Source organism: Microcaecilia unicolor, chromosome 1 (genome assembly GCF_901765095.1).
Source record: "Microcaecilia unicolor chromosome 1, aMicUni1.1, whole genome shotgun sequence".
Classification (NCBI taxonomy): domain Eukaryota; kingdom Metazoa; phylum Chordata; class Amphibia; order Gymnophiona; family Siphonopidae; genus Microcaecilia; species Microcaecilia unicolor.
Genome location: NC_044031.1, coordinates 96,324,142 through 96,347,562, shown reverse-complemented (window position 1 = coordinate 96,347,562; position 23,421 = coordinate 96,324,142). Strand labels below are relative to the sequence as shown.

The 23,421-nt window shown below is 46.2% G+C and overlaps 1 protein-coding gene across 2 annotated transcripts in view; it reads right to left on the bottom strand.

Moving 5' to 3' along the window:
• The window catches only part of ITGB1 (integrin subunit beta 1), a 122,305-nt gene that overhangs the window by 86,889 nt on the left and 11,995 nt on the right, over positions 1-23,421 (bottom strand). For both annotated transcript variants that reach the window (XM_030199088.1, XM_030199097.1), the window contains exon 2: positions 5,863-5,932. In XM_030199088.1, coding sequence (XP_030054948.1) covers positions 5,863-5,932 — 70 coding nt within the window. The remainder of the gene's footprint in view (positions 1-5,862; positions 5,933-23,421) is intronic.

The following is a 23,421-nucleotide window of genomic DNA, read 5'->3' as shown; positions in this document are numbered from 1 at the left end:
AGCTCCTTGCTCTTGGCCATTTTGTAGAGGTTAGAGTCTGACTGATTCACTGAGTCTGTGGACAGGTGTCTTTCATACAGGTGACCATTGCCGACAGCTGTCTGTCATGCAGGTAACGAGTTGATTTGGAGCATCTACCTGGTCTGTAGGGGCCAGATCTCTTACTGGTTGGTGGGGGATCAAATACTTATTTCCCTCTGCAGAATGCAAATAAATTCATATACTTTCCACAATGTGATTTTCCGGATTAAATTTGTGATGTGCTATCTCTCACTGTTACCAATAACCTACCCTTCAATTATGGGCTGCTCATGTCTTTGTCAGTGGGCAAACTTACAAAATCAGCAAGGGATCAAATACTTATTTCCCCCACTGTAGGTGGAGGTTTGACAAAAGCAAACCTCTCATGAAGTGAACTAGAGGTTGTTCAGAGATGGGCTTACCTTCTACACGTTCATAAGCACTAATTGCACTGAGGTGAACCCTTATGGAGTTGGTTTTGAGACCAGACTCGGATAGGTGTAGAAGATATTCAAGCAGGGTCTGTGTAGGCAAGAAAGGGGATCTACGGCTTTGCTCTTTCAACTGGCGGAGGTTTGCTGTCTAGTGCAGTTGCATAACCCTGCTCAGTCCGACAGCCAGGCTGTTGTTTTTGCCTGTAAGATAAGTGGCTTGAAGGAGCATGCCATGCTGGCGAGAACAACGCCACATCCGGACAGCCCCCTGACACAGAGGACGTGATCCGGTGCCCCCCTGCTTGTTGGTGTAATACATGGAAACCTGATTATCTGTTTGAATGAGTACAATGTGGTGAGACAGCCGATTCCTGAAAGCCTTTAGAGCGTTCCAAATCACCCAAAGTTCCAGAAGACTGATCTGGAGATCGGTTTCGTGGGCGGACCAAGCACCTTGAACGTGAAGCCCATCTACATGAGCTCCCCAACCCAGGAGAGATGTATCAGTAGTCAGCATTTTGTGCGGCTCAAGAATTTGGAATGAAGTCCCAGAGTCAGATTGGATCGAATGGTCACAACAGGGAGCAAGCGAGCGAGCAAGCTCTGGGGACACTCGAATGACATCTTCCAGATCTCCTGTAGCTTGGCACCACTGAGAGACCAGGGTCCATTGGGCAGTTTTCATGTGAAGAAGTGTCATGGGTGTCACAAACTGTGGACACCATGTAGCCCAATAACCTCAACATCTACTGAGCCATGACCCACTGAGAGGTTCGAACCCGAGAAGCCTGCGCGATTAGTGCTCTTGGCCCTGGAAGGAGGCCCGAACCCTCTGCTCATCGAGCATTGCTCCAATGAATTCCAACTGCTGGGCAGGGTGAACCCTAGTAGCTCGAGCACCCAACAGTCCTCATCATTGACTCCCGAGCACTGCTCTCCTACGTGCTCTTCACCAGTCAATTGTCAAGTTAAGGGAACACATGAACTCCTAGTCTGCGTAGCAACGTTGCGACTACCACTAGACAATCGGTAAATCCCTGGGAGCTGATAGGCCAAAGGGCAACACGGGGTACTGGAAGTGATGTGTTCCCAGCTGAAACTGTGATACTTCCAGTGGGCTGAAAGTATTGGGACATGAGTATATGCATTCATTAAGTCCAGAGAGCACAGCCAATTGTTTTCTTGATTCATGGGGAGAAGGGTGCCAGGGAAAGCATCCTGAACTTTTCTTTCACCAGGAATTTGTTCAGGGCCCTTAGGTCTAGGATGGGACACATCCCCCTGTCTTCTTTTGCACAAGGAAGTACCCGGAATAGAATCAATGCCCTTCTTCCCTGGTGGAACTGGCTTAACTGCATGGGCCTTCAGAAGGGCGGAGAGTTCCTCTGCAAGTACCTGTATCTGAGACAGACTATTTGGAGAACCCACCGGTCAGATGTTACAAGGGGTCACCCTTTGTGGACAAACTTCAGCCTCGCCCCGACTGGCAAGACGTCCATGACGGACGCTTTGACAGCAGCTTTTGCCCCCCTTCATTCAACTAAAACAGCGCTTGCTAAAGTCTCCAATGATCTGTTCCTGGCCAGATCCAAAGGTCTCTATTCTATCCTCATCCTTCTCAATCTGCTGCTTTTGATACTGTTGATCACAGCCTACTCCTTGATACGCTGTCCTCGCTTGGATTTCAGGACTCTGTTCTTTCCTGGTTTTCTTCTTATCTCTCACAGCGTACCTTTAGTGTATACTGTAGTGGATCCTCCTCTACTTCTATCCCACTGTCAGTTGGTGTACCTCAGGGATCTGTCCTGGGACCTCTTCTTTTCTCCATCTATACTTCTTCCCTTGGTACTCTGATCTCTTCCCATGATTTTCAGTATCATCTTTACGCTGACGATTCCCAGATCTACCTCTCCACACCAGAAATCTCAGCCGAAAACCAGGCCAAAGTATCAGCCTGCCTGTCTGACATTGCTGCTTGGATGTCTCAGCGCCATCTGAAACTAAACATGACCAAGACTGAGCTTCTTATCTTTCCCCCTAAACCAACCTCTCCTCCTCCCCCATTCTCTATTTCTGTGGATAACACTCTCATCCTTCCTGTCTCATCAGCTCGTAACCTTGGGGTCATCTTCGACTCCCCCCTCTCCTTCTCTGCACATATTCAGCAGACTGCTAAAACCAGTCATTTCTTTCTCTATAATATCAGCAAAATGTTTCCTTTCTGAGCACACTACCAGAACCCTCACTCACACTCTAATCACCACTCGTTTAGACTATTGCAACTTGCTTCTCACAGGTCTCCCATTTAGCCATCTCTCTCCTCTTCAATCTGTTCAAAATTCTGCTGCACGACTAATATTTCACCAGCGTTGTTATGCTCATATTAGCCCTCTCCTTCACTGGCTTCCTATCCGTTTCCGCATACCAGTTCAAACTCCTCTTATTGACTTATTGTGCATTCAATCTGCAGATCCACTGTACCTCTCCACTCTCATCTCTCCCTACATTCCTCCCCGGGAACTCCATTCACTGGGTAAATCTCTCTTATCTGCACCATTCTCCTCCACTGCTAACTCCAAACTCCGTTCCTTTTATCTTGCTGCACCATATGCCTGAAATAGACTTCCTGAGCTGGTACATCAAGCTCCATCACTGGCAGTCTTCAAATCTAAGCTAAAAGCCCACCTTTTTGATGCTGCTTTTAACTCCTAACCCTTATTCACTTGTTGAGAACCCTTATTTCATCATCCTCACTTTAATATTCCCTTATTTCTTGTTTGTCTGTCCTAATTAGATTGTAAGCTCTGTCGAGCAGGGACTGTATTCTTGTTCAGGTGTACAGCGCTGCATACATCTAGTAGCGCTACAGAAATGATGAGTAGTAGTAGTAGTGTAAAGAATGTGTACCATTATAGGTTATTTTCATGCATTTAATTAAATCAGTAGTTCTCGGTACTGTATGTTAATATATACAATCAATATTTATGACATTGAATATTAGTTACCGCCCCCATTTTTAGATTTTGTTTTTAAATTCCTTATAATGATTACATGAGTTTTGAAGCATAAATGGTTTCTAGACCCCCTCCCCCCCTCTTGGTGGTTTATTTTATATGTACTTTTCTGAAATTTAGTTTTTAAAATATAACCTTGAATGTTTTAAACATACATTTTATTTTATGCAGTTAACGACCCCTGATGCAGGCACAGTAGCCAGAACATGGTTATATTGGGTCAGAAGTGGTTTCAACGTCGACTTTCTATTTTGACAACCTTTTGGCTCCTAGCTACCTTCACTTCTGTACTGCTTCTTCTAAGAGGGCAAAGGAACATGAGAGAACCTCAAACTAGAGAATGACACTGTTACCGCTACCGCAGATATACCGTGATAAATCTGCAGAAAAGGGAACACTAAAGAAAAAAAAATACCGCAGATGCAGGAACAAAATTTTACTGCTCTGTAGGAATGGTAAAAAGTCTTGTTCCAGCAGTTTAAAAAAAAAAAAAAAAAAAAGGAAAAAAACCCTCTCCTCCCCACAGATGTCATACTTCTCTGCAGCAGCGATTCACACAAGGCCCGCTCTGTGGCCTTCCTCCTGCCAAGTCCCACCCTCTCTACTGCGCATCAAAATAGGAAGCTGAAGTAGAGAGGAGGGACTTGGCAGAAGGAAAGCCACAAGCCCAGCTTGTGTGAATAGTTGCTGCATAAAGGTGTAAATGACACCTGCGGGGAGAGAATTTTTTTTTAACCGCTGGGGGGAGGATAGGAGGGCTGGAGAGAAAGGAAAGAGTGCTGGCTGGACCCATAAGGGGGGGGGGGGGGCTGGTTGTACCCATGGGAGGAGAGGGGCTACAGGGAAGGGAAAGATACTGGACCAAGGGGATGAAGGGAGTCAAAATACTAAACCCACAGCAGGAAGAGAAAGGGAAAGAGGGCAGGTAGGTGAGCCAGATGCTGGAATGGGGGTTGGGTTAGAGAGGAGACACACACATTGGTGAGGAAGAGAGGGGAGAAGTTGGACACAGGGAGGTAACAGAAAGAGGAGAAATTATGTGCATGGGGAGCACAGAGACACAAAGGGAATATGCTGTGTGGGGACAGTATATGTACACAGAGGGGCAATGCCAGACACAGAAGGGAGAGGATGGGGGGATAGAGAGGTGATGATGGATGCGGGGATATGAGCACAGGGGAGATACTGGACAGGGAAATATAGGGACACAGAAGGGATATGCTGAACGTGGGGGGCGATAAGGACTACTACTACTACTTAGCATTTCTATAGCGCAGAAACGGAAGATAAATAGTGGACATAGAGAGAGAAGAAATGTCAGACAGACAGAAAAACCTGGTGAGTGAGTTAAGAGAAGACAGAGGGAAGCAGAAACCAGACCCCGAGACCAACATGTGGCCTAGTGGTTAGGGTGGTGGACCTTGGTCCTGGGGAACTGAGGAACTGAGTTCGATTCCCACTTCAGGCACAGGCAGCTCCTTGTGACTCTGGGCAAGTCACTTAACCCTCCATTGCCCCATGTAAGCCGCATTGAGCCTGCCATGAGTTGGAAAGCGCGGGGTACAAATTAACAAAAAACAAAAAAACAAAAAAAACAACAACATGATTTTAAAAAAGACTAGACAACAAAAGGTAGAAAAATAATATTTTCTATTTTGTGATTAGCGTATGTCACATTTGAAATGTACATCTTGCCAGAGCTAGTGTTAGACATGGCTGGGTCCCAGAGCAGATATTTGGGAGGGATGCATTTTCTTCAGCTTTCATCAGGCTTGGGGCACACTCTAGTCAGGGGCCAAGGGCAGTTGCCCTAGTCTCACTCCCCTAATACCATCCCTGGCATGTGCCATTTTCATATTTTGCACAGTACAGGAATAAATGCATCTCTTTTTATATCTCTGGTCTTGTACTACAAAACTGTTTGAGACTTGTGCAGAAGGGGATCAGAGCTGACAGGGACAACGCTTGTGGGGACAGGGACAAACTTTGTCCCCGTTCATTCTCTACCTTAAGCATCAGTTGTGTGAACAGTTACAGTCCTTCCCTTTCCTAAAACTAGCACATCATGAAGTGAAGGGACAGAAGAGCTGAGATGACAACTTCCAATGTTATAGATGTTCTCCACAAGGCATAAATTCCATGCAATAATATACAAAATTTATTACAATATACAATGAATAAAATGAAGACTGCCAATGATATCTGACAGGAAACTAAGCAAAAGCCAATCTGCTGTTCTCTGAAAACATTTTCAGAAAGATGTTGTTCTGTGTACAAGAAAAAAAAAAATTTGATAACTTCAAAATTATTCTCACAACTGGCATGAACAGAGAAGGAAGGTCCCACATCCCTTAGTAATTTTTTTTTAATGTATACATTTAAAAGTGATTTACCTTGCTGAGCAGATCCATACCAAATGGAACAACTGAATAAGCTAGTTATGAAAAGTAGTTTAAAATCCATCTGAAAAACAAAATATAGCTGCATGAATCAACACAGTAATGCCAACTAATTTCAAATCATTAATGACAAATCAGTTCAAAATTTGTTTTTAACTTCCTATGCAAAATTAAGTGTTTAGTCTAGTTTCCCTATTACCCCCAAACCATCAGACACACACCTGGTAAGTGCAGAAATTTTATTTTTAAAAATTTTGCTACAGGCTGCCTCGAGGAGGCATTACATGTACCTGTCCTATTGGGAACTAGACGGACAGAATTTCAGTTTTGGAGCCAAAGCATACCTTTGGGGGGGGGGGGGGGGGGGTAGATTCAGCTTAAAATGCTGGTGTGTTTTCAACTTTAATTTGTGCTGTATCTCCTAGGTGCTCCCCCATCCCCAAACAAGGAGCAGGCACCACTTACTCCTTCCCTCCCCAAACAGAAGCAGTCTTCTCTCTCCCTCCCAGGCCTACCTTACAATTGCTGATGGCATAGTCTGTTCCTGCTCATATCAGCTCCATTCTCAAAATTGATGCCATGACCTCTAGCACCAATCTCATGAGACTGCTGCTGAAAGATCACAGCAGCTATATTGAAAGCAGACAAAATATCGGTAGGAGCAACTGGGGATCCTTCCTGCCCCGACTACACCAACAATAAGGCCTGGGGGGGAGGAACAGGGTCTGGGAGACGGGGTACTCCTATTCAGAGGTGAATTGAGCCACGCTGATTTGGAGCAGTAGCAGTTTCCGACCCTTCACTCACCGTCTACCAGAGAACCACATAAACAAGTCAGATACCTCTGGACTAAGCAGTACAGCAAATAAAGAAAAGAATTTCAGTAAACAAGCATCTCACTTTCTAATTCTGTAGCATACAACATACACTAATGCTAGAAATCTACACAAGACACGCCCCCTTCAGAATAAGAAAGTACATTTTAAAGGCTATGAGAATTACATTATGGACATGGTTTCTCTGGTTCACCAGCAGCTCTAAAATGGTAACTGCCTGAATTTAATTTTCAGTCTACCCATTCAAATATGTAAAAAAAAAAAAAACCCTCAGGTTACAGTTTAAACATCTAAACTATCATTTCAGCAAGTAAATGCAATAAAGTTGCTTTATGTTGCTTAGCACAAGACTGCTATATGCTTTCAAAACTGACCAGCCATTGAAATAGGTTGCCTTTTTAGGGAAGCCTTTCACTGTATGCTTTATAGATGCAAGCAGAATAAGATAAATAAGTGGAGCAAACATTTGACACACTGACTAAAATGGCTTGGCACACAAACATTCCTGAGGAAATGCATCTTTCAGTTGAAAGCAGGTCTGGACAGATATTCCACACACACCAGCAGTGTTTCCTTATAAGGACAGCCCCTGGCCTCCACTGCACAGTCCTGTGCCTTAGTCAGCTTCCGTTAATGTTGAACACAAAACAAATAGAGGAAAAGAGTGAAAAATGGCTTGTTTCTTAACTATTAAAGTAACTACGAAAAGCAAAATTAAGCAGCTTAATGCCACACAAATCTACCTTTCCAGAAATGCTTTGAATTTCATTTTTAACACCTGAATCCTTTTAAAGCTTGCAGCTGGAAAAGGTCTAGCAGAGTTAACAGCTTCCTTCCCTATTCATAGCCCATTTGCTCCAGATGTTCTGTTATCTAACAAATATGAGCAACTCCTTGGTAGAAGCATGCTACTTAATATTCAAACCCTGAATTCCAGAGCTGCCACAAATTACTCTGAAAGTACTTATATTCTATAAGCCAGTGTTGGCCCCCAGGTAATCTTTTTCTTTTGGAAGTAATGAAATCTGAGATTCATTTATGGACTTGGGGTCTGGATCTGGGCTCCTGAAGATCAAATACTAAATACGTTACAAGCAACCACAATTTTGCTATTCTTTAATTTACAAAAGAGTGACAATGATAAAAATAAGGAAAATAGTTTAAAAGAAGCTAAATGGATCGACCACAAAGATTAGGACTTTAAATCAGTTGTGGACACTGTTTAAAAATACCATCTTGGAAGCCCAGACCAGATGCATTCCACGTATTAACAAAGGTAGAAAGAAGAACAAATGACAGCCAGCATGCTTAAAAGGTGAAGTGAAAGAGGCTATTAGAGCCAAAAGAACATCCTTCAAAGAATGGGGAAAAAAATATCCAAATGAAGAAAATAAGAAGCATCAATCAGCACTGGCAAGTGAAATGCAAAAGCACTGATAAGAAGGTTAAAAGAGAATACGAAGAGAAACTTGCCACAGAGGCAAACTCATAGTAACTTTTCAGATATATCAGAAGCAAAAAGCCTGCGAGGGAATCTGTGGGACAGCTAGATCATCAAGGAGCAAAAGGGGCAACTCAGGGATGGCAAAGCCATAGCAGAGAAACTAAATTAATTCTTTGCTTCGATCTTTACAGAAGATATTAGATCTATCTGTACCAGAAATGTTTTCAACAGTGGTGATATGGAGGAACTGAAAGAAATCTTAGTAAACCTGGAAGACTTACTGAGCTAAATCAACAAATTAAGAAGAATGGTAAATCACCTGGACCGGATGGTATGCACCCTAGGGTACTAAGAACCACCTGAAATTGATGATCTGCTTTTAGTGATTTTTAACCTATTAAAATCATCTATAGTATCTGAAGATTGGAGTGTGTCAATGTAATGCCGATTTTTAAACAGGGTTCTAGGGGTGATCTGGGAAATTACAGACTGGTAAGCCTGATTTCAGTGTCGGGCAAAATAGTGCAAATTATAAAGAATAAAATTATGGGACAGACAAACATGGTTTAATGGGACAGAGCCAGCACAGATTCAGCTGAGGGAAGTCTTGCCTCACCAAATTTGCATCACTTCTTTAAAGACGTGAATAAGCATGTGGATAAAGATGAGCCAGTTGATGTAGAGTAGTTAGATTTTCAGAAAGCTTTTGACTAAGTTCCTTATGAGAAGCTCCTGAGAAACTAAAAAGTCATGGGATAGGAAGCAATGCTCTATTAAAGATTAGGAACTGATAATTAGACAGAAAACAGAGGGTAGGGTTAAGGGAAAATTAGGTTCTTACCTTGGTAATTTTCTTTCCTTTAGTCATAGCAGATGAAGCCATTACGTATGGGTTATGTCCATCAACCAGCAGGGGAGATAGAGAGCACTCAAACTTTCACAGTGCCCTCTTGGCCAGCAGCTAGCTCCACTGCCTCTTCAGTATTTGAAGCTTCCAAAGCAGTATGGCAAACCGCAATGGGAATCACAAGAGCTTTCCTCACAGCGAACGATGGCCCATCACAAGGGCATGAACTCATAAAGGAGGGAATGCACATCCTCCTGGAGGGAATAAACTCATCCTCCTTATTGTATAAGTGGAGGGGAACACACGCGCCTCCTGGAGGGAATCACACATCCTCCCAACACACTGGAGGGAATGAACTCATCCTCCTATTTATAGAACTGGAGGGGAACACATGCGCCTCCTGGAGAGAATCAATACATCCTCCAAAAAAAACATGCTGGAGGGAATGAACACATCCTCCTAAATTTAAGCTGAACATGAATCCTGAAGATTGTTTTCCAACTTTCTCCCAAGGAAGGAACTTCAGGAAATTAGAACAGAACCTGAAAAACAGATTCACAGCATACAGACAATCATACAGGGAGGGCTCATGGCTTCATCTGCTATGACTAAAGGAAAGAAAATTACCAAGGTAAGAACCTAATTTTCCCTTCCTTGTCATCAAGCAGATGAAGCCATTACGTATGGGATGTAACAAAGCAATCCCTAGATAGGGTGGGAACAAGCCACACCACGCGCTAGCACTTGTGCTCCAAAACGCGCATCCCTCCTGGCAGCCACATCCAGCCTGTAATGTCGGGCAAAGGAGAGCTTAGAAGCCCATGTTGCTGCACTGCATATCTCTTGAAGAGAGTGCTCCAGTTTCAGCCCAAGAGGAAGAAATCGCTCTAGTAGAATGCGCCTTAAAGGCTACAGGCGGAACCCTGCCGGCCAGCAGATAAGCTGAAAAGATAGTTTCTTTGAGCCAGCGGGCAATAGTGGCTTTAGACGCTGGAGACCCTCTGCGAGAACCGGATAGCAAAACAAACAGATGATCAGAAGTCCTGAAAGAGTTAGTAACTCGCAGATACTGCAGCAGAGTCCTGCGCACATCCAAAAGGTGCAGCTGCCCAAAAGATTCTGGAAACTCTTCCTCTGAAAAAGAGGGCAAGAAAATAGGCTGGTTTAGGTGAAAAGCTGAAACCACCTTAGGCATAAAGGAAGGCACGGTCCGAACCATGATTCCGGACTCTGAAAATTGCAGAAATGGGTCTCTACAGGACAGCGCCTGGAGCTCTGACACCCGTCTCGCCGAGGTAATGGCCACCAGAAAAACGGCCTTCAGTGTCAAATCTTTCTCCGATGCTCGCCGAAGCGGCTCAAAAGGAGATGCCTGCAGGGTTTTCAAAACTAGCCCCAGGTTCCAAGCTGGACAGGGTGCTCGCACTGGAGGTCGGAGCCGAAGCACTCCTCTAAGAAACCGTGCCACATCTGGGTGCGCAGCCAAAGACACGCCTTCCACCTTACCACGAAGGGAGGCCAACGCTGCCACCTGCACCCGCAGGGAATTATAGGCCAAGCCTTTTTGTACACCTTCCTGCAAAAAGTCCAGAATCGGCGAGACAGGAGCCCGCATTGGAGCAATGGCTCTGGAAGCACACCAAGACTCAAACAGGCACCAAATCCTGGCATAAGCCACAGAAGTGGACCGCTTGCAGGAGAGTGGAAATAACTTTATTGGAATAACCTTTATCCCTCAATTGCGCCCTCTCAATAGCCATGCCGTAAGACCAAAGCAGCCGGCGTCCTCCATGGCTACCGGTCCCTGAGTCAACAGGTTCGGTACCAGAGGTAACGGCAGAGGAGCCTCCAGGAGCATCTGTCGGAGGTCTGCATACCAAGGTCTCCTTGGCCAATCCGGGGCCATGAGGACCACTTCTCCTGGGTGCAGCCGAATCCGCAAGAGCAGGTGCCCTATCAAGGGCCATGGGGGAAACACATAAAGTAGACCCGGAGGCCAGGGTTGAGCCAAGGCATCCAACCCCGCCAAGCGAGGATCTCTCCATCTGCTGAAGAAGCACGGGACTTTGGTATTGGCACTTGTCGCCATTAGATCCATCACGGGCTTGCCCCATTTGGCACAGATCTGCAGGAATACTTCGTCTGCCAGATTCCATTCTGCTGGATCGATCTGATGCCTGCTCAGATAATCGGCCTGCACATTGCTCTGACCTGCAATATGAGCTGCCGACAGACACTGAAGATGCAGCTCGGCCCAGTGGCAAATCCATTCGGCCTGCGCGGCTAGTGCTCTGCACCTTGTTCCGCCTTGTCGATTTATATAGGCCACCGTTGTCGTGTTGTCCGACATCACTCTGACAGCCAATCCTTCCAGGGTCACTTGAAAGGCCAGAAGCGCCTGAAACACCGCTTTCAACTCTAGGCGGTTGATGGACCACTCCGACTCCTCGGGTGTCCATAGACCCTGGGCATGCTTCCCCTTGCAATGTGCGCCCCAGCCCTTCAGGCTGGCATCCGTTACCACTAGGCACCAAACGGAGAGCGTCAGCGGCATTCCTCGCCGCAGCATGCTGTCCGAGAGCCACCACTCCATGCTGAGTCGGGCCGCAGGGAGCCAAGTAAGTCTGCATTGGTAATCCTGAGAAATAGGAGACCATCTCCGGAGAAGGGAATACTGTAGAGGTCTCAGGTGTGCTCTCGCCCAGGGTACCACTTCCATCGTGGCTGTCATCGATCCCAGCAGCTGGACAATGTCCCAAGCTCGCGGGCGGGGCATCCTCAGGAGCAGACGGACCTGATTCTGAAGCTTGCACCGCCTTAGCTTGGGTAGGAATACATAGCCTGAGACTGTGTCGAACCTGGCCCCCAAACATTCTAGAGATTGTGAAGGGGTCAGGTGACTTTTGGCCATATTGACGACCCAGCCTAGAGATTGCAGTACTGAGACCACTCTGGCTGTAGCTTGTAAGCTCTCTGTTGCAGAGTCTGCTCTGATGAGCCAGTCGTCTAGGTACGGGTGAACCCTGATACCTTCTCGCCTGAGAAAAGCAGCTACTACCACCATTACCTTCGAAAAGGTTCGGGGAGCTGTGGCGAGGCCAAAAGGCAAGGCCCTGAACTGGAAATGTTTTCCCAACACCGCAAACCTCAGAAACTTCTGGTGCGGGGGCCAAATCGGTATGTGCAAGTAAGCTTCTTTCAGGTCTAGAGACGTGAGAAACTCTCCTGGCTGTACCGCCGCAATGACGGAGCGCAGGGATTCCATGTGGAAATGCCGCACTCTCAGGGATTTGTTCACTTCTTTTAAGTCCAGAATAGGGCGAAAGGACCCACCTTTTCGCGGCACCACAAAGTAGATGGAGTATCGGCCGCAGCCTTGCTCGGCGGGAGGCACCGGGGTCACTGCCCCTAACTGAATCAGACCTTGTAAAGTCTCCTCCACCGCCGCCCGTTTGACGGCAGAACCGCATCGGGACTCCACAAACACGTCTCTTACTGGGGCGTTGAATTCTATTCTGTATCCATCTCTGATCAGGTCCAAAACCCACTGATCTGAGGAAAATCTTGGCCCACTCCTCGACAAAGAGGGAAAGCCGTCCTCCGATGACAGGCATCGAGGAGAGGGCCGGCGCACCATCATTGAGAGGGTCGCCCCTGAACTCCTGGTCTTGAGCCACCGGCTGCGGAACGCTTGTCCGAGCGAAAGGAGTTCCTCTGCTGACCACGGGCACGTGAAGTGAACCCAGCAGAACACCCCGGGCGGTACCTTCTAGCTTCACGGAAGTGAGGTCTGTACGAGGAGTGGACCGCCTGGCCCTTAGAGGAAGGCCTCTGCCTATCTTCAGGCAAGCGCTGGGGTTTTGGATCACCCAGGCCTTTCACAATTTTCTCCAACTCCTCACCAAATAGGAGAAGTCCTTGAAAAGGCAACTTCACCAACCTTTGCTTAGAGGCCATGTCCGCTGCCCAGTGTCGTAGCCACAGACGACGGCGAGCCGCCACTGCTACTGCCATTTGTTTAGCCGAAGCTCTGACAAGGTCATAAAGGGCATCAGCCAGAAAGGACAAGGCCACCTCCATCCGCGGAGCCACATCCAAGAAGGGCTCCGCTCCATCTCCGGGCTGAGCCACTGCCTGTTGCAGCCAAGCTAGGCAGGCTCTAGCAGCATAACAGCTGCATGCAGACGCCCGAACAGTGAGACCTGCAATTTCAAAGGACCGTTTCAATGCTGTTTCCAGCCTACGGTCTTGAACATCCTTCAGGGCAACACCTCCTTCAACAGGGAGGGTAGTTCTCTTTGTCACCGCAGTGACTAGGGCATCCACTGTAGGCATTTGAAAACGAGCCATATGTCCCTCACGCAGAGGGTATAACTGCCCCATAGCCCTGGAAACTCTCAAAGGTCCCTCGGGGTCAGCCCACTGAGCCGAAACAAGCTCTAGGATGGAGTCATGCAAAGGGAAGGCCAGAGCAGCTTTCTTGGTACTAGCCATCCTGGGATTACCCGAGGAGGCCATGCCACTGTCAGGATCTTCAATCGAGAGGGCCTGCAGGGGATCTGAAATAAGCACTGGCAGCTCATCACGGTGGAAAATCCTCACCGCGGAGGGATCATCCAGATCCTGTGGTAAATCCGCACCCGACTCTGGTTCCTCAGACCAAGAACAGTCTCAGAGTTCTCCGAATCCTCACACCCCGACCACGGGGGGGAAAAAGGTGCACCGCAATCTGAAGGGAAATTAACCCTTCTGCGCTTATCTTTAGGCCAAGCATCCGGGGGAAAAAAAAAAACCTCACTGGGCAGTCCCCAGGCCAGAATCCATCGGGGGGGCAATCAGAGGGGCCTCAGGCGACCCTTGAGGAAGGGCTCTTTTCATCATGTATGCTTTATGCAGCAAAAGCACAAAATCCGGGGAGAAAATCTCACCCTGGGCACCCAAATCCTGTCCGGTGCTAGCCACTCCTGAAATGACCTCATCTCGAGGTGCCCCACCCGGCTCAGGTCTCTCCGTGTCCACGGAGGCCGCGCCATGTGGTGTAAGCAAAATGGCGCCCGCTGCCAGCTCAGAGCGGGAAGAAACATCGCTCGCCATGCTCGGGCCGGCTCCTACGCCAGTACAGCACGATTTACAGAGCCCTGCTGCTGATTTGCGCTTGCCACAAGTGGAACAGCGCTTTACATTGTCCGCAGCCATCGCCGAAAAACGGCGGTAAAATCCAAAATGGCGGTTTCGCGCCAAAATCGCCCCGATCGCGGGCCCACCCCGGAGGAGTTGGAAAACACTCTTACCTCAAAGGATCTAGTGTACAACTACGATCCTGCTGAAAATCAGGTCAAAACCCTCCGTTTTTTTTTTTTTTGTTTTTTTTTTAAGGCTGTGAGGAAAGCAGAGGTATTGAAGACTCCGGAGGCTCAGATGAGTGGGAAAGACAGGGAAAGGGCGAACCTATATGCCTACATCCACTGTTGGTGGGTAAGGACAGGGAAAGCAAGGCAATATGTCCACATCCACAGAGGTATGGGTAAGGCAGGGAAAGGGCTAACCTATGTGCCTTTAAAGTGAAGCTGCTATAGCCTCCAACACCCCGGTTAACAACTGGCAAGCCAGGAACCACCTCCCGGCAGATTTTTCTGGAGCTCGAACAAGCTGCAGCCACCCTGCTAGGGGAGATAGAGAATACTGAAGAGGCAGTGGAGCTAGCTGGCCAAGAGGGCACTGTGAAAGTTTGAGTGCTCTCTATCTCCCCTGCTGGTTGATGGACAAAACCCATACGTAATGGCTTCATCTGCTTGATGACAAGGAAATAAATGTTCCATTCCTGGAAAGAGGAAAAAAAGAAAAGCTAAAATCCATGAAGCTCATGCTTCAAACCACTTCATCTATAAGTATTCTGACCTTGGGCACTGAATAAAAAGTGCTATGTCACAATTAAAAAAATAATTATTGCAATATTAAGATTTTATGATTCAACAGATATATTGAATTGTTTTGTAATTTTCCATTAGTTATTAGATAGCAAATATTGAAGTCAGATCTTATAGTCAAAATTTAAAAAAATGATAATGAATAATCCTATTAGAATGAGTCACAAATCATGTTAACAGTTGTTACAATATATGCAATGACAATTCCTAGCCACCTTCCCCCTTTATGTTATTTCACCAGGGTGTAACAGTACAGTGGCTTTTAAATTGCTCAAATTCCAGTGATTTGTTATAATTGGAAAGTGTATATTTAAATTATACTTCTAATTTTCCTCACACGATTCATGAACATGGTGTGTTAAGATTTGTTTTTGGCATTTTTTTTTTCCTAATCACGAGAGATGGGCATGTCAAGGACAGAGCTGAAAGCATGCCATGCAAACTGTTCTCGTACTTTATTTATGAATTTATCTTCTATGCATGCAGCACTGTGAAGAGCAGGGCTTGATAAACCCCAGGTGTCAGGTCGACTAAAAATTCAGACCCGGTGCCTCAGGTTTGCAGGCCATGGCTGCTGCCTGAAATTTTTTTTTGTCATTTTCAGTTGTTTCCTTTTCTTTCACCACTTGCTGCACCATTTCTCCCTCTCTCCTCCCCCAGTGTGAGTCAGCAGCTCTCCTAATAACCCTCCCCCATGGGTCCAAACACTTCTTCCCATGCCTTGCAGCGCTTTAAACCTATCCCCTTGCTGCAACAGTGATCAACACACACTGCAGCCATCCCTGGAACCTTTCCTCTGCTGCATACAGCCCCTGTGTAAACAGGTGTTTGGACCCATTGGGGGGGAGGAGGCGGAGGAGGAAGGAGAAGTGCAGAAAGGAGAGCTGCTGAATGGCACTGAGGGAGAAGGGAAAAGTGCAGCAAGAAGACAGTTTCGAAGTGCCACGAGGCAGGGTGGAGAAGGGAGAGCTGCTGAACAAGAGATAGCAAACATACTTACCTGTAGCAGGTACTCTCCGAGGACATCGGGCCTTATATTCTCATAAGTGGGTGACGCCGACCTGCGTCGCCTTGCCTGGGAGTTATGACTAGCATTAAGTAGAGCTTTCTAGAGTGCAAGACACTCTCCACCACGTATACGTGAGTGCCTTCCCACCCGCCGCGAGAGTGCAGTCTCCTCCGTTATATCCTACAGCAAAAAAGTAAAAATAAGGAGACAACTCCAAGGGGAGATGGGAGGAATTGTAAGAATATAAGGCCTGCTGTCCTCGGAGAATACCTGCTACAGGTAAGTATATTTGCTTTCTCCGAGGACAAGCAGGCCTATTTATTCTCACAAGTGGGGAATCCCTAGTATCCAGGCTCACCAAAAACAAACGCTGGTGAATTGGGCCTCGCAATGGTGAGGACATTGCTCAGATTAGCCTGAAACTATATACAAACTGAGTGCAGCCTGAAAAAGAATAAAATGAGCCTAGGAGGGGTGGAGTTGGATTCTAGACTCCAAACAGATTCTGCAACATTTGCCCGAACCGACTGTCGTGTTGGGTATCTTGCTCCAAGAAGTTGTGAGATGTGAATGTGTGGACTGAAAACCATATCACTGCCTTGCAAATTTCTTCAATAGAGGCTGACCACAAGTGGCTATCGATACAGCCAATGCCCTGACATTATGAGCCGTGACATGACCCTCTAGTGTCAGCCCAGCCTAGGCATAAGTGAAGGAAATGAAATCTGCCAGTTAATTACAGATGGTGCGTTTCCCCAATAGCGACTCCCATCCTGTTCAGATCAAAAGAAATAAAAAGCTTGGCGGACTGTCTGTGGGGCCTAGTCCACTCCATGTAGTAGGACAATGCTCTCTTGCAATCTAAGGTGTGCCAGGAACTCTCACCAGGATGGACATGAGGTCAGGGAAAGAATGTTGGCAAGACAATTGGAATGGTTCAGAAAGAACTCTGACAACACCTTTGGCAGGAACTTAGGATGTTTACAGAGGACTACTCTGTTGTGATGGAACTTAGTATACGGTGCATCCACTACTAAGGCCTGCAGCTCACCGACTCTACGAGATGAAGTAACAACCACCAAGAAAATGACCTTCCAGGACAAGCAGTTCAGATGGCAGGAATCCAGTGGCTCGAAAGAAGCTTTCATCAACTGGGTGAGAACGGAACTAATTGCACTGAGGTGAACCTTTACAGAGTTGGTCTTAAGACCAGATTTGCACAAGTGTAGAAGGTATTCAAGCAGAGACTGTGTAGGGCAAACAAGGAGATCTAGGGCCTTGCTCTCACACCAGATGGCAAACCTCCGCCAGTTGAAAAAATAACACCTCTCAGTGGAATCTTTCCTGGAAGCCAGCAAGACCCAGGAGAGACACTCTGGAAGACCCAAGGAAGCAAATTCTAGGTTCTCAACATCCAGGCTGTGAGGGCCAGAGACTGAAGTTTGGGATGCAGATGAGATCACTCATTCTGTGTGATAAGGGTCAGAAAAAACTCCAATCTCCACAGTTCAGAAAAGGGAATCAGATCGGACGAGGCCAATAAGGCACTATCAGAATCATGGTTCCTCGGTCTTGCTTGAATTTCAGCAAATTCTTCCCAACAAGAGGTATGGGAGGATACGCATACAGCAGACAACTGTCCCCCAATGGAGAAGGAAGGCATATGACACTAGACTGCCATGGGCCTGAAGCCTGGAACAGACCTGAGGGACTTTGTAATTGATTTGAGTGGCAAAGAGATCCACCAAGGGGGTGCCCCACGGTCAGAAGATCTAGCAGACAAGTCGTGCTGAGAGACCACTCGAGCGGTTACATAATCCTGCTCAGTCTATCGGCCAGACTGTTTTTGCCTGCCAGATAAGTGGTTCGTAGGTACTTGCCGTGATGGGAAGCCCAATGCTACATCTGGACATACTCCTGACAAAGGGCATGATCTGGTATCCCCTACTTGTTGGTGTAATACTTAGCAACCTGGTTGTCTTTTTGAATGAGCACAAATTGGAAAGACATTCCAGATCGTCCAGAGCTCCAGGAGATTGGTTTCCTGGGAGGACACGAGCTCCCCAACCCAGAAGGGATGCATCCATCGTCAGCACTTTTTGCGGATGAGGCATTTGGAATGGAAGTTCCAGAATCAAACTGGATCAAAAAGTACAACAGTGAAGTCCGCGAACAAGCTCTGGGGACACTCAGATGACAGTGGCTTGATACCAATGAGAAGCTAGGGTCCACTGAGCAAATCTCATGTGGAAGCATGTCATGAGAGTCGCAAACTGTGGAAGCCATGTGGCCCAACAGACTCAACATTTGCTGAGCAGTGACATGCTGAGAGGCTCGAACCTAAGACGCCAGAGCGACGAGTGTCCACTCTTGACCCCAGAAGGTAAGCTCGAACTGCCTGTGTGTCGAGTAGGGCTCCTATAAAGTCCAATTCTTGGGAAGGGCGAAGGTGGGACTTGGAGTAGTTTAAAATGAACCCCAGTAGCTCTAGCACCCGAATAGTACTCCACATGGACTCCTGAGAACCGTCCCCCGAGGTGCTCTTCACCAACCAATCATCCAGATTTGGAGTTGGACTCTAGTCTGCGTAGTGATGCTGCAACTACCACTAGACATTTGGTGAAAACCCTGGAAGCTAACACGAAGCCAAAAGGCAACACGTGGTAGTGATGTGTTCCCAGCCAAAATCATAGAGCCAGAGTAGCATATGCATCCTTTAAGTCCAGAGAGCATAGTAAATCATTTTCCTGAACCATGGGGAGAAAGAAGGGTGCCCAGGGAAACCATCCTGAACTTTTCTTTCACCAGGAATCTGTTCAGGGTCCTTAGATCTAGAATGGGATGCATCCCACCTGTTTTTTTCTGCACAAAAAAGGACCTGGAATAGAATCCCCATCCTTCTTCCCATGGTGGAATGGGTTCAACCTCATAAGCCTTCAGAGAAGGCTGAGTTCATAAGTATTGCCATACTGGGACAGACCAAAGGTCCATCAAGCCCAGCATCCCGTTTCCAACAGTGGCCACTCCAGGTTACAAGTACCTGGCAAGATCCCCAAAAAAAGGTACAAAACATTTTATGCTGCTTAACCCAGAAATATTTTCCCCAAGTTCAATTTGGTCTATGGACTTTTCCTTTAGGAAGCCATCCAAACCTTTTTAAAACTCTGCTAAGCTAACCACCTTTACCACATTTTCTGGCAATGAATTCCAGAATTGAATTGCACGTTGAGTGAAGCAAAATTTTCTCCGATTCGTTTTAAATTTACTACTTTGTAGCTTCATCACATGCCCCCTAGTCCTAGTATTTTTGGAAAGAGTAAACAAGCAATTCACGTCTACCTGTTTCACTCCACACATTATTTTATAGACCTCTATCATATCTCCTCTCAGCTGTCTTTTCTCCAAGATGAATAGCCCCAGCCGATTTAGCCTTTCCTCATAGTGAAGATGTCCCAACCCCTTTATCATTTTTGTCACCCTTCTATGCACCTTTTCTAATTCCACTATATCTTTTTTGAGATGTGGCGACCAGAATTGAACAGAATATTTGAAGTACGGTCGCACCATGGAGCGATACAAAGGCATTATAACATCCTCATTTTTGTTTTCCATTCCTTTCCTAATAATACCTAACATTCTATTTGCTTCCTTAGCTGCCGCAACACACTGAGCAGAAGGTTTCAACGTATCATCAGATGATGACACCTAGATCCCTTTCTTGGTCGGTGATTCCTAACATGGAACCTTGCATGACATAGCTATAATTCCTCTATCCCACATACATCACTTTGCCCTTGCTCACATTAAATGTCATCTGTCATTTAGACGTCCAGTCTCCCACTTTCATAAGGTCCTCGTGTAAATTTTCACAATCCTCCCGCAATTTAACTGCTTTGAATAACTTTGTGTCGTCAGCAAATTTAGTTACTTCACTAGTTACCCCCATCTCTAGGTCATTTATAAATATGTTAAAAAGCAGCGGTCGCAGCACAGACCCCTTGGGAACACCACTAACTACCCTTCTCCACTGACAACACTGACCATTTAACCCTATTCTTTGTTTTCTATCCACAATAGGACAGTACCTTCTATCCCATAACTCTCCAATTTCCTCTGGAGTCTTTCATGAGGTACTTTGTCAAACGCCTTCTGAAAATTCAGATATTACACAATATCAAACGGCTCACCTTTATCCACGTTTGTTCACCCCTTCAAAGAAATGTAGTAGATTTGATGTGGCAAGATTTCCCTTCACTAAATCCATTTTGGCTTTATCTCACTAATCCATGTTTTTGAATACACTCTGTAATTTTGTTCTTTATAATAGTCTCTATAATTTTGCCCAGCACCGACGTAAGAGTAAGACTCACTGGTCTATAAATTTCATGGATCTCCCCTGGAACCATTTAAAACAAAAAAAACAAATTGGCGTTAACATTGGCCACCCTCCAATGTTCCAGTACCACACTCTATTTTAAGGATAAATTACATATTACTAACAATAGTTCCGCAAGTTAATTTTTCAGTTTTATCAGTACTCTACGATGAATAACCATCCGGTCCAGGAGATTTGCTACTCTTCAATTTGTCAAATTGCCCCATTACATCCTCTAGGTCTAAAGAGATTTCATTCAGTTTCTCCAACTCGTCAGCTTTGAATACCATTTCTGGCACCGGTATCTCTCCCAAATCTTCCTCAGTGAAGACCGAAGCAAAGAATTCATTTAATCTCTCCGCTACGGCTTTGTCTTCCCCGATCGCCCCTTTTACCCCTTGGTCATCTAGCGGTCCAACCGATTCTTTTGCCAGCTTCCTGCTTTTAATATACCTAAAAAAAAGTTTTACTACGTGTTTTTACCTCCAAATCAATCTTTTTTTCCCCAAAGTCCCTCATCAGCACTTTGCATTTGACATGACACTTGACATTCCTTATGCTGTTTCTTATTATTTTCAGTCGGTTCCTTCTTCCATTTTCTGAAGGATTTTCTTTTAGCGCTAATAGCTTCCTTCACCTCACTTTTTAATCATGCCGGCTGCCGTTTGGTCTTCCGTCCTCCTTTTTTAATACGCGGAATATATTTGGCCTGGGCTTCCAGGATGGTGTTTTGAACAGCATCCACAACTGATGTAAATTTTTTACCCTCGAAGCCGCTCCTCTAAGTTTTTTTTTCACCTCTTCTCATTTTATCATAGTCTCCTTTTTGAAAGCTAAACGCTAATGTATTGGATTTCCTGTGTATACTTACTTCAAAGCTAATATCAAATTTGATCATATTATGATCACTCATCAAGTGGCGCCAGCACCATTACCTCCCACATCAGATCATGCGCTACACTAAGGACTAGGTCTAGAATTTTTCCTTCACTTGTCGGCTCCTGTACCAGCTGCTCCATAAAGCAGTCCTTGATTTCATCAAGGAATTACATCTCCCTAGCATGTCCTGATGTTACATTTACCCAGTCAATATCGGGGTAATTGAAATCACCCATTATTATCGTGTTGCCCAGTTTGTTTGCTTCCCTAATTTCCTTTAACAATTCTGCATCCGTCTGTTCATCCTGGCCAGGTGGACAGTAGTACACTCCTTTTCCCCTTTACACATGGAATTTCAATCCACGGGGATTCCAAGATGTGCTTTGTTTCCTGCAGAATTTTCAATCTATTTGATTCAAAGCTCTCATTAACATACAATGCTACCCCTCCACCAATTCAATCCACTCTATCACTATGATATAATTTGTACCCCGTTATGACAGTGTCCCACTGGTTATCCTCCATCCACCAAGTCTCAGAGATGTCTATTATATCTAACTAGGAAAAAATGCCCGTTTCTGAGCGGAATGAAACGGGCGCTAGCAAGGGGCCCCCTCCCTCCGTTCCTTGGAGCTACTCGCCTTGTTCGCTGTGGCGTTTCCGTTTCGGCCCTCGTTGAGTGTCATAGCTCGGCCCTAGACGTCATGACGTTTTGACGCGAAGGCGGTGCAGACATTCCAGTGCACACCGGATATCTCGGGCGCAGAACGTTGGGGTTGCCTTTTATATAGAAAGATTTTTCATTTAGTGCAATATATTCTAACTCTTCCATCTTATTTCTTAAGCTTCTGGCATTCGTATATAGACATTTCAAACTATGTTTGTTGTTCCTATTTACATCATGCTCAGTACCTGACAGTATTAATTTGCAATCTTTTGTCTGGTTTTTATTTTTGAAGGACACCTGATCTACTACGGTCTCTTTTGCAACCTCACTATCAGGATACCCTATCTTCCCTGTTTTGGTGATATCTTTGAAAGGTACCTTATCCCGAACCATGCGCTTTTAAGCAACTGTCGGCCTTCCCCCAGTTTCTAACAAATCTAAAACCCTCCTCCCTGCACCATCGTCTCATCCACGCATTGAGACTCCGGAGCTCTGCCTGTCTCTTGGACCCTGCATGTGAAATGGGTAGCACTTCAGAAAATCCTACCCTAGAGGTTCTGGATTTGAGCTTTCTACCCAAGAGCCTAAATTTGGCTTCCAGAACCTCTCTCCCACATTTTCCTACAAGTAACTGCTTGTGTTGAGAGCTGAAGGCAAGAGCTCTCAGTGGGCAATTTGGTGGTTTACAATACCAATTGAGGGAGTATCCAAGACAAACTATTTGGGTTAGCCACCGATCAGTTACAAGGGGCCACCTTTCGTGAAAAAACTTCAGCCTCCCCCCCCTCCAACCAGCAAGTGACTGGGGAACAGCAGGGGCCTTGAGCGCACACTGTTGATAAGAACGAGCTGGCGAGAAAAAGAGGCGTACCTACGCCTCCGAGAGAAATAAGGAGCCCTCCTCGACCTGCCAAAAGACCTCCTAGATGTGGAGGCAGATGCAGAAGGTGTCCGACGGGAGAGAGAAGAGATGGTATCAGTATGTTTCTTGATCTGGTCTGCGACCTCTTCAACCTTCTGTCCAAAAAGGTTATCCCCCTGTCATGGGAAATCCGCCAACCTTTGCTGAACCAACTGTTCCAAGTCAGAAACATGCAACCATGAGAGTCTGCGCATTGCTATTCTTTGGGCAGATATCCTGGATGCCACATCAAAGGTGTCATAAGCGCCCCTGGCCAAGAACTTAACACACCTTCTACTGCTTGGCCTGCCCTAGTGGAGAGAGTCAGCTAAGTCAAGCATCTTGAAGACCGAGTCTCGCAAATCAACGCTTTTGTGAAGAGATGGTAAGACTGGATATGCGACATGAGCATAGAGGCCTGGAACATCTTCCTCCCAAAAGAATCCAAGGTCCTAGCTTCTCTGCCTGGGGGCGCTGAGGCACAGTCTCTGGAACTCCCGACTCTTAAGAGTAGATTCCACCACCATGGAACTGTGAGGCAACTGAGGCTTAAAGCCACGTGCACTGTGGATCCAGTACATGATATCAATCTTCTTGGGCATGACCGGGACCGATAAAGAGGACTCCCAATTCTGAACGAGAACTTCCTGGAGTACCTCATGGAGAGG